The sequence below is a fragment of the Silurus meridionalis genome, chromosome 17, assembly GCF_014805685.1.
Source record: "Silurus meridionalis isolate SWU-2019-XX chromosome 17, ASM1480568v1, whole genome shotgun sequence".
Taxonomy (NCBI): Eukaryota; Metazoa; Chordata; class Actinopteri; order Siluriformes; family Siluridae; genus Silurus; species Silurus meridionalis.
Genome location: NC_060900.1, coordinates 23,130,088 through 23,151,739, shown reverse-complemented (window position 1 = coordinate 23,151,739; position 21,652 = coordinate 23,130,088). Strand labels below are relative to the sequence as shown.

Genomic DNA, 21,652 nt, shown 5'->3' with positions numbered 1-21,652 from the left:
TGGTTCCTCTCAAGGTTTCTTCCTCATAACAATGTCTGTTGTGAAAAGCGCTATAGAAATAAACTTGACTTGATATAGTATAGAATATTCCATTTATTTTATTTTTTTTACATTTAATACATTGAAAAAATGTTGTGCTTGCAACTTATGCGTTGCTAATTTGTTTCATTTTCAGCAAACACGTCGAACAAATGTGTGTAAATAACCTGATACATTTCAAACGTAATTATTGTGATTACACCCAAACATAAAGCTTTGATTCTGAAGATTGTTTGACAGCCCGACGTGAGTGTGAAATTCTTGCGAGAATAAATTAGACCTCCAAACAAGCAAACTGTTTAAACATCAGCAGTGCGTCAGCTGCTCAAATATTTGCCACGTTTCGTTAATAAGTCAATGGAGCTGTGCGTTCTTTTATTCGAGCATGCCCGCGGCTATGAGTGCTCTGCCTGGCTAAGCTTGAGGCAAAGAGATCTGTATGATCTTCAAATGCTTACCTTTATTTATCTGTTTTATGAAAGATAAAAAAAAGCACATCCTGGAGTACGGTTAGAGGTATGTACGGGTATTATGAAATTAGGACGTATGTTGATATGTGTACAGTTCAGTACAGTGTGCGTAAGTAATTAACAATCGTAGGACATATATGTAGGATCATATGTCTATTTCTACTTTCTATAGCATACAAGAAAGCTGATGCAAGGATGGTGTTCTTGAAAAATGTTGTTCCTAATGTTGTCAATTGACATGATCATCCGTGAAACCCCATGTCAGACATGGGGGACATGTTGCAAGTAGAATTAGAAATAATAAACCTGAATAAAGTGTATTGTGTAACGTCTTCTACAAGCACCTTGCTGTAAACATGTGAGTTTCAAATCATGAGAATCAGGTTATAAATCAAATCTGGCATTGTGTTAATATCTCATAAAAATGAAATGTCAATTCCAGGTTTCACAACTGCCATTACTCCTAAGCCAAAAATGGTTAACTGGTCTTTACAACAAATCATTGGTCAGGGAATTAGAAGAATGAAACAAATGCACTCCTCAGACTCTCTTTTGGGCATGTAAACTGTTTTAGGTAATAAAAGAACATATAAAAATTAAAATTATGATCTTTTCAGCTACACATCTTCAACTGTTTGAATCTCAACAATCTCGCCACAGCGAATCATCCGTATTCATGATCCGCATGATTGATTTGGCACGTTTTTACGCTGGATGCCCTTCCTAACGCAACCCCCCCCTTTATCCGGGCTTGGGACCGGCACTAAGAGTGCTTTGGCTTGTGCAACCCTAATGGCTGGGGTTGGTTCCCTGACCGGGAATCGAACCCGGCCGCAGCGGTGAGACCACTAGACCACTAGGGAATCTTACCCATCATGCATGAACCTTTAAATGAATATCAGGCAAAAGTGATGCTAATTGTCTAACCAATCATTTGTTTTTAAACTATTAAAAGAGTGATATTTTGCCATTTTGGGCTTGCCTCATGTTCTTGACCAGGAGTATACAGTATTTACACACACTATTCAAGGACTTACACAAAGTTGGAGAACAGAAAATAGCCAGACAAAAACAAATAAGGGGTGGAACAGGATTAGAACAAAAAGCTGTAACATGCTTGTTGGCTAAAACCTAAAACATGTTGTCTGCAACCAGGGAAACATGACATGAGGGCAGAAACTGTTCGCTCCAATTTTTCCATTTAGAATAGAGAAGTTTTTCCGGGCAATTTTTATTAAAATTTATAGGTCTACCAAATATTATGTTTCCAACCTTGTGTCTGAATTGAACACTTAATGTAGGCCACAGTATTTTGGTGATATGCACCACTTCTTATTTTACAGCACAAATAATTTGTAAGTGAAATCTTTGATTGTAAGAGTAAATTACTTGAAATGATGCAATAGCAACAAACCACCAGGTTCTGATCCTCACATTTAATAACAAGTTTATAGTCTCAGTCATCACACCACCAGTCTCAAGTCAAAAAAAACACACACTATTAACAGTAGAATTGAAAGAGAAGAGCTTTTATGAGAAAATTGGAGACAATGATTTCTATGACTGGGTCTGTAGTAATATTTGCAGCAACAGTGATGTGTTCATGGGTTTCCCAAATACTCAATTAATCTTGAATACTCATTTCAAACTGCACTCCTAATAGACCAGTAAATGATTTAAGACATAGTGTACAGCAGTGCAGTGTAGTATATACCAGTGCAGTTGTATAGGATATACATAGTTTGATTAATCTTCCACTTTCTGCAGTAAATAACCAAGTAATAGTCCTGAAATTCTGCAAAAAAGAATCACAGCCTCATTGATTTTGTGTTCTGATGTTATGGGACACAGGCACACACATGCACACAAACACACACATACACACATGTACAAGTACCTGGTCTTCCTGTGGAAAACTCATGTGCATACTGTATGCTCCATGCTTTATATATATATATATATATATATATATATATATATATATATATATATATATATATATATATATATATATATATAAATAAAATATATTCATTGTATTGAACTTGAAGCCTTGATGTCAGAGTGCTAAACTGAGTTCTATGAAATGTAGCTTCACTGAGTGTGTTAACAGACACTCGAGATCTGATTGTGTTATGAAAAGCTGCCGTTAAGTGCTGGGAAAAGTTTCTGTGAAAAAAGCTTGGGACTGAAAGCGAGTTGAGTAATGAAGATATGCAAATGAAGTTCTTATTAAACAAAGGCTGGTGTCAGAGTTGTAAGTAAACAGTGTGAGAGGGAATGAATGGAGCTGATATTCCAGTTTTAATCAGCAGCTGTTTTAGTTAAAAGATTTGCACAGAATAGGGAAAGTGTCAATTTAACTGTAATACTTTTTCTTGACGTCGACTGCAGCATCTGTCACAAACGTGTGGGAATGTTATTATTATTATTATTATTATTATTATTTTTTTTTTTTTTTTTTAAGCACTGCTTGACTTTATAGAATGCAGTTATAGAAATAGGATCATTTAGAATGACAGTATCTGGGGGTCACCCAGGTTAGAATAGACTCCCCTTTTCACAGCCAGTGGAGAACTCCAAACCTCTTCAATCACTGTGGCCTCCAAATATGGCAACTGAGAACACCAACTTCCAAATTTGCCCTCTCTGGATCTCCAAGCCAACGATTGAGCAAAGGTGTGAAAAGGTGTGATTGAGTAAATGTATCAAAAATATACAAAAGATGCATCAATGTGAAAATGATATATTCGATCAAAGAACAAAAAGGAAAAACAGATCAACAACAAAATAACCACACGGTAGAATCAAAAATCTTGGTCACAATGAGATGATACTTCGCAAGGGAAGAAAGAACACAGGTGGGAATAAGAATACAAAATAATCATTTGTAAACCAAAAACAGGTGCAGGCAACAACGATATATGAGAGAAGCAGCTAATGACAAGACATGGGTTGAAACAGGATGTGAAAGGCAACGAAAAACACATAGCAAATTAAACCAAACCAAAGTGTAGCACTGGTGTCAGAAATGCATTCCGGTGAGCTTTAACTGCAGCGCTTGGCATTTGGGGAATATTCCTAACAGTCTGTTTTTTTTTCTCAAGGTTTCTTCCTCATGTCATTTAAAGAACTTTTTCTCCTCTTGCCATTGCCTTGCTCATTAGAGATAGATCTCAGATATAATTACGATATATCCATCGTCAAATCCAGTTTACGAAAATGTATTAAATATAATATAGTGATGTAGAAAGTATTTTTCACAAAAGTCCTAAAATGTAATTTTTTGGCACAAATGAAAGTATCTGTGAGTGAATATGTGCATTGACAGATTTAAAGTAGTTGAAAGAAAAAACTATGCACCTGGCAGCATTGCACACACACACACACACACACACAGCTCCGAGCAAGGTGCTGCTTTGGACCTGCGTTTGTAAGGCCGATATAATGACATACAAACCTTGCTGAGGGATAATTTAGCTAAAAGTGAAAAGTTTGGTACATGGAGCGGAAATATGTATTCGGTCTCCCATTCCCGTTCGAGATTGCTCATTTCCGACAAAACATGCAAAATTTGCCTAATTATGTCTGAAAACGGGCGGAAACAGCTTGGTACATCTAGCCCTCATCTAGCTTAATGTTTCCCTTCGCTGCTTTGTGAACATTTGATTTTAATTGGTTAAGATTTTGACTCAGTAAGTATGGTTTTTGGGACTTTTTCTCTTTTCCACTCCGAGATGAACTTAATGGTTGCTTTCAAGCTCTGAGAAGCTACTGAGGTGTTTGCGCCAGCTTTGTACGTAACACGCAATTACTCCTGAAAACGGGCAAACAGCTTAGCATCGTTCTCAATGCTATGAATGGGAGCATTAAGTTCATCTGTGGGTTACAAAATGGGAAAGAAAGAAACTTTTACCTAATTAGAAATGAAAGTGAGAGTTTATAATGAGCCATTTAAACCTGATTGAAAGTTATAAAGTGTCCATGTTTAAATATGTGCAGTGTATTACAAAGCAAATGTGCTGAAATTTTATTACATTCTTACATCACAGTTATTACTATGAAATCATACTAACAGGAAATACAAAGTAATGATCTAAAGTACTGATCATAGTTGAATAAATAGTCTTAGTTGTCATGGTCACATTTTTTTTGCAAAAGTAGTTTCATGTGACAGCTTCGTTTTTAACCTTTATTTTCATATGGTGTACCAGCAGCAAAATTAAACTTAATGAGGCTACCAGACATGAAATTAAAGTTATGAGTTTCTTCTGTTTGATGAAGCTTTTAAAGGAAAAGCTGACCGGCTATGTGTACCGCTCTGGCCCTCAAAATGCTTTCTTCTGTGTGTAATAGGAATAATACTACTAATACATTGATGGATTGTACTTGTGGGTTTATTATTGGCTTTGTATGACATTTTCCCAGATTTTTTATGAATGTCAGTTTTTTTGTGTTTACATTGTGTGAGCTGTCAGACAGATCAATACATATCAATTCAGACATGTTCAGAGATACGCCTTGGTTTTACTCAAACTCTACCCCATATGTGTTACTCTCATGCAGTTTGTGAATTTTTATTCATTCTGGTGTTGCACCTAAGGTCTTAATACGTGTTCATGTTATGATAATATACGGTCAAAAGTAATAGGACGCCTGCCTTTTCCAGTCATATGTGCTTCTTCCTCAAACGGTTACCACAGAATTTAAAAATCATAATTGTATAGGATGTCTTTGGATGTAACAGCATTGCATTTTCCCTTCTCTTTGAACTAGGAGACACAAACCTGTTTTAACATGACAATGCCCCTGTGCACAAAGTGAGCTCCATGAAAATATGCTTTACATGGGTTGAAGTGAAAGATTTTGTAACATCCTTGTGGCTAAATAAGTACAATGTTCAAAACACACACACATATATATATATATATATATATATATATATATATATATATATATATATATATATGTATATATATATATATATATATATATATATATATATATATATATATATATATATATATATATATATATATATATATATATATATATATATATATATATATATATATATATATATATATATTTACATCATACATAAATATGATGATGGCTCTCAGATAATACAGTTCATGTTCATGTTCGCTGTCAGCCAGACACCTTTATATACAATGTATTCAATTCTTTTTTTTATTTAGGTTCTGTCATTGAACTTACTGTTGTTTTTCAGGTCTGAAGCGGATTCATGCACTGACCATTCAGGCTAATTATGAGTTGAGGATTGACCTGGAGGACTTTGAGAACAGCACTTCGTTCGCGCACTATGGATCCTTTGGCGTAGGATTGTTCTCCGTCGACCCGGATGAGGACGGCTACCCATTGACTATAGCGGACTACTCAGGAACCGCTGGTAGGTTCTATCTTTGTCCTGAGAGATTTAGCGAGTATGAGTGGCAAAATCCATCCTTAGATAGAATCCTTTAGATTTATGGGGAAGGAGGAACCTTTCAGATGTGTGTTACAGCTGCATTGCTTTATGTAGTCGTATTGTAAAGACTCATGCTGCACTACAGAAATGTGGAACATACTCGACAGGGTTCTTCTGCCAAGGCTTTATTTTTAGGCCAATCTTTGCTGTGACCAAATTATGAAAAAAGGCTTAACTTTCGATCATCAGGGCTTCTAAGTATACTTCCTTAATGTGGCATTATCTTGTGAGATAATCCAATCATAGGACTACATGAAAAACCATTCTCTTTGGGCACTGTTTATTGTCATGAATCAAATCAGGTGAATTTAGACATCATTTTAAATAATATAAAGCCAAGTTGATATAATAGTTAAAAGTATGTTAGTTGATATAAAAGCAGACTGATATCATTAATTAAACCAAAAAACAATATATTTTGAGTATATTATATACTAGCTAGTATAATTTATAATATCTAACCAGAATCCAATCTAATTTCTTCTGATATCCTATTTAATTATATTCAGAATTGCTTGTATATAAACACAATAGCATATGAACACTTTAAATAAGCCTATATACACTTTCATGTGTGCTATACAGTACTTGGATGAATTTTTTTTTTTGGTTAAGAAATGTGCTAAAGAATAAGATAGTATTTACCAATCAAAGTAAATCATTTGAGTGGATCTCCAGCAGTGTGGGTTTGCACTATAGTACTTTCCCCTCTTTTTCTCGTTTATCGATGCAATTTTAGCTCAAGGCATCTTGGAATCATTTATCTGCTAATGTAGGAAAAGTTGAGCAGCGTGTACAATAAATGCCATTATTATGTTTTGGATTGTGTATCTCCTTTGTATTGCCCATGAAAGTTCAAAAGTGTAGTTTTGGTAAAGTTAGCTGCTGGACTCGAGAGTGTGAGGAGATCACACCCAAACCAGACGTAGGAATTGTCATGATAATTCAGCAAATATGTTTAAAACTTCTTATCCTGTAAATACTGAAAAGTAAAATATATGTGCTGCTTATCTCAGTGTGGCAGAGAACCTTTACCTGCACTGCCCTCAGGTCCTCTGTCAAGCGTTAATTGGTTTTCTGCAATCAATCTGTCCCTGGTCCCTGTCCTTTGCCTCTGGCCTCCTCACCAGGTCGGACTCACCGGGAGGAGCAGAGATAATGAGGTAGTGTGACATGTCCATGGCATGCCATAAAGGTGGACAGTTTGCTAATTATGGGTGACAAATAAACACTTTATAAATATAAGTCAGGAAAGGGGGCATCTTTACACAGCTCTAATTAACAAGCACACTTTCAGGTTTCTGTAGCACAACATAAAGTAAAGCTAAAGTAAAGTTTCATATTAATGTGAAAGGTATACGGTGTTCACTTTTGCATAGAATTCTATGGAAAGTGTCCAAAGGGCAGACAGAATGCAACATCTGCAAAACAGTAATATAGTCGATTAATTTCAGCACATAATGATGTCAAGTACTATTTCATCACCAGATCTATTAGATCAGAAGCCAGAATTTCTAGTGATATACGAGTATATAGTATGTGTGTTATGTTGTTACAAAGGCATTTACATGCCAGGATTCCAACATTGCAATATAACTAGATATACATTTGAAGAGACAAAAGTACTTTATGAATTCTCATGTAAATTTGATGAAATGGCAACAAGCCATGCATTTAATGATTCTCATGGTTTTTGTTTCATATTGTTTGCAAATAAATCACCCTTATGCACTTTTAAATCAAAGATGATTGTAGTAAGTAAGATCATAGCATTTAAACTCCAAAACTAAAAGTCAGCTTGCCCCAAAACTTACTGGTTGTTTTGCCAAAATTCAGCCACACCAATACCAGCAATTTAGTGAGTTTTCCCAGTTTACTACACCTAGTATTCAAGTCTTTTTTCTTAACCATTTTGTGTCAGGTTATTTGGTGGTTTACAGCTACCTCTAAAATGGGAAATGACAAATGATGAGGCCAGTGGACAGCAAGATAAAGTCTAATGCAGTTGTTTTCCCCTTAGGCTTTCAGCCAAGAATCACATTTCTACCTTCATTGCTTCCTGTACATGAGTAATTCGGTGTGGCCAATCAGGTTTCTGCAGCTGCCCTAAGCAATAGGACATGCTATTTGTTTTTCTTTCCAAATCCTGTCCCTTTACAGATTCTCAGGGGACAACTATTTTTTTTCCTCTTTTTCCTAGAGTTAGTCTTGTGTTAATGCAGGTACTGCAATTCTGCACACCATACTCTACTTGACTCAATCAATGACAATGCAATCTTTCTTCAGTCTGTTGAGCCAGTGGTTCTTTGGCTGACCATGAGGCCAGATTTCTTGAGGACTTTGTCATAAGGCTGTCTTCTTGCAACCGTGAAGGGCATGGCTGTATGATCACAGTCAGACTTTGCACATCTTTTCTGTGACCAGTGCCGCTTTTGTTATTTTGCCGACATTTTTGTGATTAAAGTGGGATAGAGATTAGTGTGCAGCAAAGCATTTCTAGGAATGGATAGTTTGTTGGTGCTTAATGGTGGCTGGACAGCACTCTTTCCAAGACCGAGCAACTATATGGATGGCAGCCTTGTACACTTTTGCCTTGAGATGGATGAGCATCTTTGGATCATAGAGCACTCCAATAATTTGCCAGATTAGTCATGTGGTGTTGTCTCATGCTCGGGTGTCTGAAAAAGGAGCAGATGAATGAGCCCAGGTACTTGAATTGAGTGACCTTGTTCAAGTGCTGACTCAGATAGTTTCATTTATGGCACAAATATTAAAACAGTTTCTTGGTAACTTCACAAACAAACACCTGTTTTTCGAAACATTCCACAGATTTGAATGCAACTTTAAATAGGTAAAAAAAAAGGATATGTGAAATATATATATATATATATATATATATATATATATATATATATATATATATATATATATACTGATTATTTTCCAACACAGCACAGCCCTGAGTTTTTTATTCCTTACATAATAATGTTCAGAAACAGTTGACTCCGTGCATCAAATATGACAAATAATAAAAGGAATCTACTGGTAAGAAACCAAAATGATCAATAGGCTTAATTTAGGTTTCATAACTCTGTGGTATTTTGATGTGAATTTGCTGTCAATTCCAGAAATTGACTATTCCAAAGGTTGTAGTAGTGGTTATTACAATTTCCCACAATTCTGTTTCAACACTTTGAGACGTTATGGACATAAAAACAAGGTACTGTCTATAAAGCAAAGAGGAACCTGATGTATCCATAAGCCACCTGAGATTTATAAAAGTATTTCTGCCTTATGATATGATATCTCCTTTATATCTTCAAAAGGTCTGGTATGATTCATATGGCTGCAGTAAAGTCTGATGTCATCAGTGCTGAATTCCATTACAGTTAGCACTGCAACATTGCATTTATGAGACTTGCAGTCCATCATACTGCTCCAACAAACCAAACGAATCTTCTCTTCTCTTCTCTTCTCTTCTCTTCTCTTCTCTTCTCTTCTCTTCTCTTCTCTTCTCTTTTATTTTTTTCCATTCTAATCTCTTCTCATAATGTTTTTCTCTCTCCTCTCTTCTCCTTTCTTCTGCATTGTTTAAAGACATTAAAGCTAATAAATACTATTTTAGCAGATTAAGTACAAGGTATAAACCCTTTATTAAAATGATGAGCTTTGACATGTTTTTACATTTTTTTTTACTGTTGAATCAGCCTCAGTTATTATAAGTAATTAAATTTCATAATGGAATGTAATGGGACATAGTAATGTGATCTTTTTTTCTCTCTATTTCACATTACACATGCTAGCTTTTCAATTTAAAGCACTCTTTCTCATGCTGGAAGTTCAAAAATCAGAATCGGAATACTTTATTGATTCCATCGAGAAATTATTTGATTTGCAGCCGCTCACAGTAAAAGTTCAAAGTAAAGTTTAAAGTAAAAATAAAAAAATTAAATAGAAATAAATATTCATATAAAGGTAATGTTAAGTGAAATGGATCATCAAATGGAAATTGTAACAGCAGTGAAGAACAGATGGCAGAAAAATCAGTCTACGCTAATAGTTCTAAAAAGTTATTGCACATGCAACTAGTTATTAGTACTGCACTGATAATTTTGCATACAATGTCAAAGATTGTTTGCAGATTCACTCAAAAAGACATTTCCTGTGGTTGTTGGTTGTCACGAGTGTCAGCAGAGTCTCTACAGATAGCTAGACATGTGGCTTTTAAGACTTCATATTCATGAGCATCAGCTCCAAGTCTGCTCGCCCTAAGCAGTTCAAGCGCCTAATGATTAAAACATTTTACAATAAAATTAATCAAATTGCACTAAAAAAGCCAAGCTCAAGAAACATGAGAGACAGAGACGGATCTTTATAAATAAAAAAAATAGCATGATTAAAAAATTGATCAAATTCAGTCTTGAATTATTCAATATCTATATTCCTGCTTTGTATTCTGTCTTACATCAAGAAAAAATAGGTTTGATGAATAAAATGTAAATGCAAATCCAATACCTCTAATAAATCTCAATTAATGAATGCATCTATTAAATAGAATGTATATTATAGTGAATGCAATGTCATTTAATCCACTCTTAGATCAAAGAGGCTACTGTGCAAAAGTACTAATCAATTGTAGTTTTAGAGGCAGAGGCTGAACTAATGAGCTGCATAATTCCTGGTGAATAATTAGGGAGTAAACTCTTCAGAAACTGCATAAAAATAATATAGTTAGCCCAGTTATGCTTTCACATTTATAACAGCAATATTTTTACACCAATAGCGAGTTGCCTGTCCAAACAGGTATAAGTTAAAATTGACAGGAATCTACCCATTTAACTAGCCACGTTACACTGCGTTGCTTTTTAGGCAGTGTTTTAGTTTTAACACTCTGCAAAGTGAATTAACATTGCTAGCTATCATGAAAGAGTTCAGAAGAAAAAAAAAAGAACCTATGATTTATCCATTAACAATTACAGCACTTATGTATCAGTTAGCAAACTGGGACAGCATTGAAAACTCGAACAATGTGCACTTACTTGAAATGAAGTAAATTCTTTGATATTCCAGTCATTCTCCTCTTCCCACAGTAGATTTGTCATTTAAAATGTAGTGTAGTCAGTGGCAGTTTATAAGTATGTCAAAAAAAGTTTATCGAGTCACAAAATAATCTCTTGTTTTGGCTCCATTTATTCTCTATTTCTTTAGGGGACTCATTGCTCAAACACAACGGCATGAAGTTCACCACAAAGGACAAGGACAACGATCACTCGGAGAACAACTGTGCCTCCTTCTACCACGGAGCCTGGTGGTACCGCAATTGCCACACGTCCAACCTGAATGGACAGTACCTGCGCGGTCAGCACTCGTCCTACGCCGACGGCATCGAGTGGTCCTCTTGGACGGGTTGGCAGTACTCTCTAAAATTCACAGAGATAAAAATCAGGCCTACGTGTGAGGAAAATTAGTGAGGAAAGACACTAAAAGAATGCTACTTATGGAAAAGAGGTGGACTACATGCCACTAAGTACAGACGAAAAAATGTACAATGATGTGATCTCTCTGAAAAATGTTTTGACTATAATTCTCAGAGTGATTAGCCCAGTCTCAACTATTCCTCACTCTAACACTCACAACGACACTCTAAAGGAAAAGAGCACAATTACTGAGACTTTTACCAGAGTTGTGATGCTGTGTCCTCCTTCATCGAACAGCAATGTGAAGGTGCCTCTATGGAAATAATCCAAAAACACCCCCCCAAGTCATTTTGAAAGGTGTGCTCCACTGCTGTGGAGTGGAGTACTATGAATGTCTTTATTGTTGCTGACAGAGCATAGTGGACTCTTTGCGGTACGTCCTCCTCTTTTTAATAGAATAAATGGCCTCTAAATAGTTTAGCGACTCCAGAGCTTCACTTTGTTCACTTTGTAAATGAACATCTGCACATTCACTTCTCCATGCATCAGGGAAATTGTAGCCTTTTTCCACCAACACTCTGTTTGTGCTGGTTTAGGAGCTGTGTGTGTTTTTTTGTTTGTTTTTTTATCAAACTTGAACAAATAGCTAAATCAGCTGCATCTACAACTCATTTTGAGTCAGTATCAGTCAAAAGATTGTACACCTTCTCCTTAATTGTTTTTTATTACTTTTTATAATTTTGAACATTGTATATTAGTACTGACGACATCCAAACTTTCAAACTATGAAAGAACAGGTATGAAATTATGTAGTAAACAAATATGTGTTGATTAACCCAGAACATGTTTAATATTTTGATTCTTTACCTTTTATTTTGATGACAGCTTGGCACACACATAGCTTTTTTTCCATCAGACTCATGAGGTAATCATCTGGTACAATTTTCAAACAATCGTAAGAAATTCCCAGAGGTGTTGAGTGCTTGTTGGCTGCTTTTCCTTTACTCTCTGGTCCAGTTTAATTCAAAACCATCATAACTTGATTTAGATTGGATGATTGTGAATGCCAGGTCACCTGATGCAGCACTCCATCACTCTCCCTGAACGAATAGCTCTTGCATAACCTAGAGGTATGTTTGGGGTCATTGTTAAAAAACAAACTATGGTCTCACTAAGTGCAAACCAGTTGGGAGGACATGTCGATGCAAAATGTGCCCTCTGTTTTGATTAAATTCTCAAATTCTTTTCTTCCTTTCCCTTTCTTTGGACAATCGAAAATATAAAACATATTCTGGGTTGTTCACCACTTATGTTTACTGCATAATTTCATACATGTTCTTTTGAAAATGTTGAAAATAATAAATATTAAGAAAAGAAACTATGTATATTATCTACATTGTCTGAAATTAGACCCCGAGAAGACAAATATTATCAAAATGAGTGTGTGTAAGTACATGTATGTGTCTGCTAAGATATAAACAAATATAAATGTGATATTCAGATTGAACAGAATGTTCCAAATACAGATGAGTATAGGGGTGCACCCTTAGAACACGCTTAGCATTCAGCTACAGGACACCACACACACATTTATACACTTTATCATATAACAATTTCAAATGAGAGACAGAAGACCTGCAAAATACCTGGAAAGTAAGGTGTAAAGAAAGCTGAGGACACAGTGGAAACACATGGTTAGGACACTCCACACAGACAGCATCAGGGAACCATGAGATGGGAATTCAACCTGAAGTACCGCTGTTCTCTTCATGTCAACAGAGCATAAGAGAATATACTGTACATATACTTTTTAATATCATTTGGATGATTTTTACTGACAGACATCACTAAACAATCCCAGCAATTTGTACGCCATTATTTGACATAATTTTGCCTGTTCCTACAAAGTCCCTGACACAGCATCCGCTCCAGCACCAGCACCAGCAGTGTGTCAGTGGAAAAGGGGTCTGCTGACAGTTTTGTTCTTTGTCTGTCCAGTAAATGTTACTGTGAAACATACCCATACATAACATTTGCTCAAGTTTCACAAAGTTAGATCAGAAGAAAAGAACAAGCACAAACTAACTTGGATCGGTCAGAGCTTTAAAATCACAAAGACTTCTAAGAAAAAAAAAACAGTTATACCAGTAAAACTGAGGTCTGCTGGGGATTTTTAGGCTTTGTTTTGACACTGAAGAAAAAGTAAAGCACAGTATTGTGGCCATTTCATTCTATTTGTGTTTGTGCCATAAAATTGCATAACATTGTTAAATAATATTGTTAAATAAAAATGATTTTATTAATTTCTGAGCATTGTGACATCCTGTTCTAAAATCTCATTCTTAACAGTATTAATAAGTATAGCCAGGGAGGAAAAGGTGTGGCTTGCTGATCTTAAAGCCTTGACACTGATTGTGTAATGAGAATTATTCCAGTAGCTCGTTCCAATACCTTCTTACCCCATCACATTATTAAACTTAATATATTATCTTATTATAATATTATTTGGTTCTGGTTGGCTGGAAGTCCAATTGAAAATCCTCTATATATACACACACCTGGGACTACATGACAGGGCTGGCAGGAAAAATATCTACACAATACACTGCATCTTTTACCTGGAGTTATCTCTGTTTAAACCCTAATCCCTAAATCTTACTTTTCAAGAAAAGTAAACATGAGAGTTGCTGATCATGTCTATCTAATCTATATTTTATGACAATAAGAAAAAAAGAGAATTAAAGAAAATGTATAAATGAATGAATGTTAATAGAGAGAAGTGAGCAGCAAGGATTGTCCGTTCTGCAAAGAGAACTGGTGATTAAGTTGTTAAGATATTGAATTGCATGGTGAAATGATTATTTGTTGCAAAGAATATCAACTATTGATTTAACCTGAGATTTTCCAATCCAGTTTGTGTCAAGTTTTTATATATGCGGCAATTCCTCCGCTTTAACACGGTTCGACTGTCACGTCCAAGGTTAATTGCATTTGAAATGTGACTAATTAGTTTGGCTGATTTTCCCGGTCTCTTGCGGATAGCACCATAGACCAAAAAACGTATAGGGAATTGTTTTTATCGAGTTTTATGTTAAAATAATGACATTTATTAATAGGAAATATAATTATTAATTATAAAATGAGGTAAAATGTTAATACAGTACAATACTGTAAACATAAAACACCATTTTTGGGGTATTTCGTTCATTGCAGGTGGTTTTATTTATATTCTATAGTTCTAACCAGAACTATAGAAGTCTAGAGTTTGCTATTGGGGATCAGATAAATCAAAAATGTAAAAAATTGAATATTCTTTCAGTTTTGGTGAATTTGATGTATTTGGATCTTTGGTATCTTCTAGCAGGACAAGTCAAGATATTACTGGAATACTGACCCCAGAATAAAGCACTTGGGGTCTAAATCTTAGAAATCCTGCTTTTTTAGGTCAAAGTGAAACCAAACTTCATTTTTTATCATTTACGTTTATACCGTATATGCTGAAGAATTCATTCTTATTCTAAACCATTTGTTGGTATATGTTCTTAAAATGTTCTCAAAAAATGTTGATTTCATGTCTAATCCCATGCTGATTAACCCATCAGTCATTTCATACTGGATGGACTTTCATATTTTGTATAGTAATTCAGGTTTATAAAATCTATTATTCTACTGTAGATTTATTATTTATGTTACATGCACAAACATGTATGTAAAACCTGATGAATTGTCAGAAATGTCATATTTTATATGGCTTTGGCTGTGCAAAGCTTCTCAAATATGAGACTATTTTGTATGTGTAATAAACCTCAACATTTATAATTATAGGCTGGCATATACACAGTATCTCACCAAAGTAAGTACACCCTTCACATTTCAGCAACCATTTTAGTGTATCTTCTCAAGGGACAATACAATAGAAATGAAACTTTAATATATATTTTAGAGCAGTCGATCTGCAGCTTGTATAGCAGTACAACCCTCTGAAAAAAACTCAACATGTCAACAAAATGAAGTAAACCCTAAGTGATAACAAGTGTACGTCATTTAACTATGCAAAGCCACATGTCCTATATATCATGTTCATGTTTTTGTCTGCTTGACAGGATACATTCGTGTATCTTGTATTAAAGCAGTTAAAATGTGGTGTTTTGAGAACAATTCTCTGATACTGACCACTGGATGTTCAACATGGCACCTCATGGCAAAGAACTCTTTGAGGATTTGAGAATTAGAATTGTTGCTCTTCATAAAGATGGGCACGGCTATAAAAAATATTGGTAAGACCCTGAGTTACAATACAGTTGCCAGGGTCATACAGAGGATTTCTCGAATCAGGCCTCAAAGTCCTGGTGTTGTGTGTCAGGTGCAGAAACTGGCTTTAAAAAACAGACGCCTGAGTGCTGCAGCATTGGTTTAGAGGTTGCAGAAGCGAAACTTCCGCTTGTCAGTGCTCAAACCATATGCTGCACATTGAAGCTGGTTTAAAAGAAAAACCTGCAAACAGTTTGCTGAAGATGACCTGCCCAAGAGCATGAATTACAGAAACCACGTCCTGTGGTCTGATGAGACAGATAAAGATAAAGATCAACTTGGCAGAAGGATTAAGGACAACATAACAATGGTGCTCACACAAAATACTTTTATTACATGTGGACACAGTTATTAAATGTTTACGTAGGGTGTACTTAATTTTGTTGTGTATGTTGAGTAATTTTTAGAGGACAGTAAATCTGTACTGCTATACAAGCTGCACATTTAATTTGTGATATATAATCAAATCAAATAAAATTTTATATATATATATATATATATATATATATATATATATATATATATATATATATATATATATATATATATATATATACAGTAAGGAAAATAAGTATTTGAACACCCTGCTATTTTGCAAGTTCTCCCACTTCATGGAAATCATGGAGGGGTCTGAAATTGTCATCGTAGGTGCATGTCCACTGTGAGAGACATAATCTAAAAAAAAAAATCCAGAAATCACAATATATGATTTTTAAACTATTTATTTGTATGATACAGCTGCAAATAAGTATTTGAACACCTGTCTATCAGCTAGAATTTTAAACCTCAAAGACCTGTTAGTCTGCCTTTAAAATGTCCACCTCCACTACATTTATTATCCTAAATTAGATGCACCTGTTTGAGGTCGTTAGCTGCATAAAGACACCTGTCCACCCCATACAATCAGTAAGAATCCAACTACTAACATGGCCAAGACCAAAGAGCTGTCCAAAGACACTAGAGACAAAATTGTACACCTCCACAAGGCTGGAAAGGGCTACGGGGAAATTGCCAAACAGCTTGGTGAAAAAAGGTCCACTGTTGGAGCAATCATTAGAAAATGGAAGAAGCTAAACATGACTGTCAATCTCCCTCGGACTGGGGCTCCATGCAAGATCTTACCTCGTGGGGTCTTAATGATCCTAAGGAAGGTAAGAAATCAGCCCAGAACTACACGGAAGGAGCTGGTCAATGACCTGAAAAGAGCTGGGACCACCGTTTCCAAGGTTACTGTTGGTAATACACTAAGATGTCATGGTTTAAAATCATGCATGGCACGGAAGGTTCCCCTGCTTAAACCAGCACATGTCCAGGCACGTCTTAAGTTTGCTAATGACCGTTTGGATGATCCAGAGGAGTCATGGGAGAAAGTCATGTGGTCAGATGAGACCAAAATAGAACTTTTGGGTCATAATTCCACGTGTTTGGAGGAAGAAGAATGATGAGTACCATCCCAAGAACACCATCCCTACTGTGAAGCATGGGGGTGGTAGCATCATGCTTTGGGGGTGTTTTTCTGCACGGGGCCATGTATTGTGAGATTTTGGGGAACAACCTCCTTCCCTCAGTTAGAGCACTGAAGTTGGGTCGAGGCTGGGTCTTCCAACATGACAATGACCCAAAGCACACAGCCAGGATAACCAAGGAGTGGCTCTGTAAGAAGCATATCAAGGTTCTGGCATGGCCTAGCCAGTCTCCAGACCTAAACCCAATAGAGAATCTTTGGAGGGAGCTCAAACTCCGTGTTTCTCAGCGACAGGCCAGAAACCTGACTGATCTAGAAAAGATCTGTGTGGAGGAGTGGGCCAAAATCCCTCCTGCAGTGTGTGCAAACCTGGTGAAAAACTACAGGAAACGTTTGACCTCTGTAATTGCAAACAAAGGCTACTTTACCAAATATTAACATTGACTTTCTCAGGTGTTCAAATACTAATTTGCAGCTGTATCATGCAAATAAATAGTTAAAAAATTATACATTGTGATTTCTGGATTTTTTTTTTAGATTATGTCTCTCACAGTGGACATGAACCTACAATGACAATTTCAGACCCCTCCATGATTTCTAAGTGGGAGAACTTGCAAAATAGCAGGGTGTTCAAATACTTATTTTCCTCACTGTATATATATATATATATACACACTATATGTCAAGTGTTTAGTGTGCTTTCACACTAAAACATCCTAAAAGAAAAAAAAACAATCGAAAAGGAATCAATTGCTTAAATGTCAAAATAAACAAAACAAAATTTTCCTAATACAACAATTGTAGTCCTACAGTATTTAATCATAATTCCAGTCATTTTACCTTGAAGCCAATATTTTGTATGAAACACTAACATTCATTATACTAACCTGAAAAATAAACGAATATGAATTATTGTCATTCGCTTATCAAAGGCAATGCGCTCTTTTTTCTTAAATACGATTATGACAGATTAACTCTCTGTAAGTAGAATCCAGGGCTTTAGCTAGCAGTCACTGGCAGAGAGATGAAATCATTTATTAAAGATGATAATAGTACATTAATGGAATGGGTCTGACAGTTACATTTTCCCCTCAGATATTGGTGGTGATCTGTGAGTGCTATGAGCGTTCTCATATTTTGGCATGTAATGACAAAGCTCATGCCATCAGCTGGACCCATTTCACAAGTGTAAGGAGAATAAGAAGATGATTTCGCTTTGGAATAGCGGTAGTAGAGTACATTTAACCTATGTAATTCTTGATTGGGATCATTAGGAGCTCTTTTGTCAAAAGCTAATTGACGTATATTGCTAATTATCATACAAATAAGGAGGAAAACACAATTGGTGGAAAAATAATCAACGTCTGGACGGTTTGATGTTTCACGGTGGGTCTTTACCACTGCAAATACAATGTTTTGTATGTTATGGATTTGTGGGACTTGCAAATCTCGATGCCACTGAAGATCACAATGAATAGCCAAGTTGCTCATATAGGATTTTGCATGTAAGTGCTACATAATGGCTACACTGGACCTTTAGAACAACTGACATAACATCTATTTGCATTTGGCAGACACCCTCATCCAGAGTGACTTACATGTGTCTACTTCATACAATCAAGCAGCAAAAAGACCCATTCTTACAGCTTTTGCAATATGGCCATTTCACACATAATATGTTACTTTTCCGCTTATGCATTAAAGAAGAGTATACATGTTTGAAAGTTGTAAAGTGCATCTGAGAGGGTCTTTGGCCTCTTTGCTGAAAATAAGCAGCTCTTATTAAAACTCAGTCATGAGAGATGAGTCATCTGATCCACAGCACTGACTCAGAGTTCTCTAGGCACTTTTGAAAATTATTAAATTTTGATTCCAATTATGCTGTAGTATATTGCAAAGCTAATATGCTTTTCTAAATGTTAATGCATCCTGAACCTTATATGTGACACGGTTAGAGATGAGTTTTATTTTGACCTCGTTTATTTATGTATATTGGCTCAGCCATGTGTTTAGAGATATTTAAATCCCTGTAGACTCACATATTTGAGCGCATGAGATTGGAAAGCATACTCATCTAAGTATCAGTGAAAAAAAACTGGAAAGCTACAGCTTACAAAGAGATCCTGTACAATATGTTTCCAACTTTGTGACTTTCAACTGTTTGGGGTACAATGATAAGGTGTATACAAACCTTTGTATCAATATACCATCCAGTATCAAAATTTCCAACTTGAACTATTGCATTTTCTTTTGAAATTCTTAAAACTAGAACAGCACAGAGAACTTCATTCAAGTCTTATAATTGACTGCTGAGTGGACTGAGCAGGCAAATGTGCAGGACTGCAGCCACATCTCATCTAGGCTTGATGACCCTTATTGTAGTGTGCTGTGTGATGCCTTTTAATTTACACATCTTATCAGCATGTCTCTGACCTCAGAACAGTGTTGAAGTGCATTCTCTGTGTGTATCTCAGGAACTATCCTTCCAGCTGCTTCTGCTGCTGCTTTGCTCTCAGCAAGGAAGGCAGCTGAGTCATGGAAAGGTGAACAAGTCAGATATTTTAATGATTCCAGTTTTATTCGTGGATTCATATTTAGTCAACTCATATTCTCAGGTCTTTAATTTGATATAACACTGAAATTATATATCACTAAAGGACTAAAGGTGTCATTTTTTTCTTTCCAATTGACAGTGTATGCATGCAGTATTACACTGCGAATGGCATGGAGCTGTTTCTAATTTCTATTACTTCAACAAAATAGTTTTACCAGAAATGATGAATGACTTTGGACACTATGGCTTTTCATAGTGATGCCTATGGCAGTCAGCTTATTCTTAATTTCCCCCCTATTTTTGCATCCCTGGATTTGAAGAAACCTGATGGGTGAGCATGGTTCTAAATCCTCTAGAGATATAACATGTTTCTATGCTTGTTTTATTCCACAGAATTTTCTCACGTTCCATCTGGTCACTGTCTTCTTCCAAGATGCCTTTTCTCAAGCCATACTTCACTACATTACCTACACATTTCAATGCCTAATAATTCATCCAATTACCATTTCCTGCTTTTCTGGGCAACTCAAGCACTCAATCCTCCACCTTCTCACTTTCAATCATATTGTTGGTGTCTTCTCTGACAGGCTGTCAAGAAGCAAACCAGTGGCAAATGTAGAATGTGCCAGAATTGTTGGTCAAAGCTGACAATTTTTGCAGAATAATATGAGAATGTTGTTTCAGAGGAGGGCCAGTATTAAAATTCTATAAGCCATGAGTCAGTCAGAGTAATATTGTGGTACAGCAAAGGTCTTGGTTTAGTGAAAGAAAGTGTCCCAAAAGAGCATGACTTTGTAATTCATGAAATGCCACTGTTTTTTGGGGTTTTTTTTTTAGAAAAGACACAAAAAGTAGATGTTTTCTTTATGTGTCAACAATTTAATATGTTTTCTTTGTTCAGATATAACCACTGTAATTACACCTCCTATCTTTAAAATCCATGTCCTCACAAAAGTGAATGAATGATGGTGGACCAGAAAAAATGGAAACTAACCATTAGCCAAACATCAACATTGAGGTCATGATGTATTATAGCTGCTTCTAACTGATATTCGTTTTGTCGCTCCTCTGCAATTTATTCATGCCTACTCACACTGCAGGTGAATCACTTGATCCTGACAACTGCACAAAATGTGGGATGTTTTTATATTACAATTACCTCACCTACCACATGTTCCATGCAGCCTGTCAATGGTCATTAATGTGGACTACATCAGAATAATCCAGCTGTGGTGAGTAACACAAGGTGGTGAAATGTTTTTTTATCATGTGAGGGAATGGATTAGTATGACACATCAGCTAGATGAATCACTCTAGCTTTAGGCTGCTCAATTCCAACTATAGGCTGATGTATTATTTCAACACACAATAATAATCAGATGTGCACGGTATACACTGTGTTAAATTTAATCAATCAAGCATTTTTTACATGAAATTTGAGCTTGTGTAAAATTCAGGATAACCCCAACACTCACTTGAGAAGACAATCCTTACAGTGAAGCATGATGGCGGTAGCATCACGATGAGCTCTACCTCAGGCAGGTAAGCTGAAATAAAACCTGCACAAAACCTCATGGTAATTCTATATAACTGCACTGAATCAGTGTGTATATCATGGCCAGACTGCTCAGGTTTTCACTTACTTTAACAACATTAATCGTCAGCTCTTGAAGTTTTATTGGCTTGCCATTCTCACCAAGTAGCTCATCTTCTGTCACTCTTCACTCTTCAGAGACATTTCCATTCTCTATGTCATAGAGCAAATAAAATCCACATCTGAGGGTGATTCGGAGGGAGTGGGAGTCAAGAGTGATGGAGAGAGTATTTATGGAGACAGGAAACGAGTGGCTGTCATTTTCCTTTAGATCTGAAAGGAGGGGTCACCCTGAGGGACCGGGAGTGTTA

General features: G+C 35.9%; 1 protein-coding gene across 1 annotated transcript in view; it reads left to right on the top strand.

Annotated features, from left to right (window-relative positions):
- The window catches only part of LOC124399436 (fibrinogen C domain-containing protein 1-like), an 88,868-nt gene extending 75,148 nt beyond the window's left edge, over positions 1-13,720 (top strand). The window contains exons 6-7 of the mRNA XM_046870328.1: positions 5,743-5,922; positions 11,209-13,720. Coding sequence (XP_046726284.1) covers positions 5,743-5,922; positions 11,209-11,468 — 440 coding nt within the window. The 3' untranslated portion in view covers positions 11,469-13,720. The remainder of the gene's footprint in view (positions 1-5,742; positions 5,923-11,208) is intronic.
- The last annotated feature ends 7,932 nt before the right edge of the window (positions 13,721-21,652 follow it).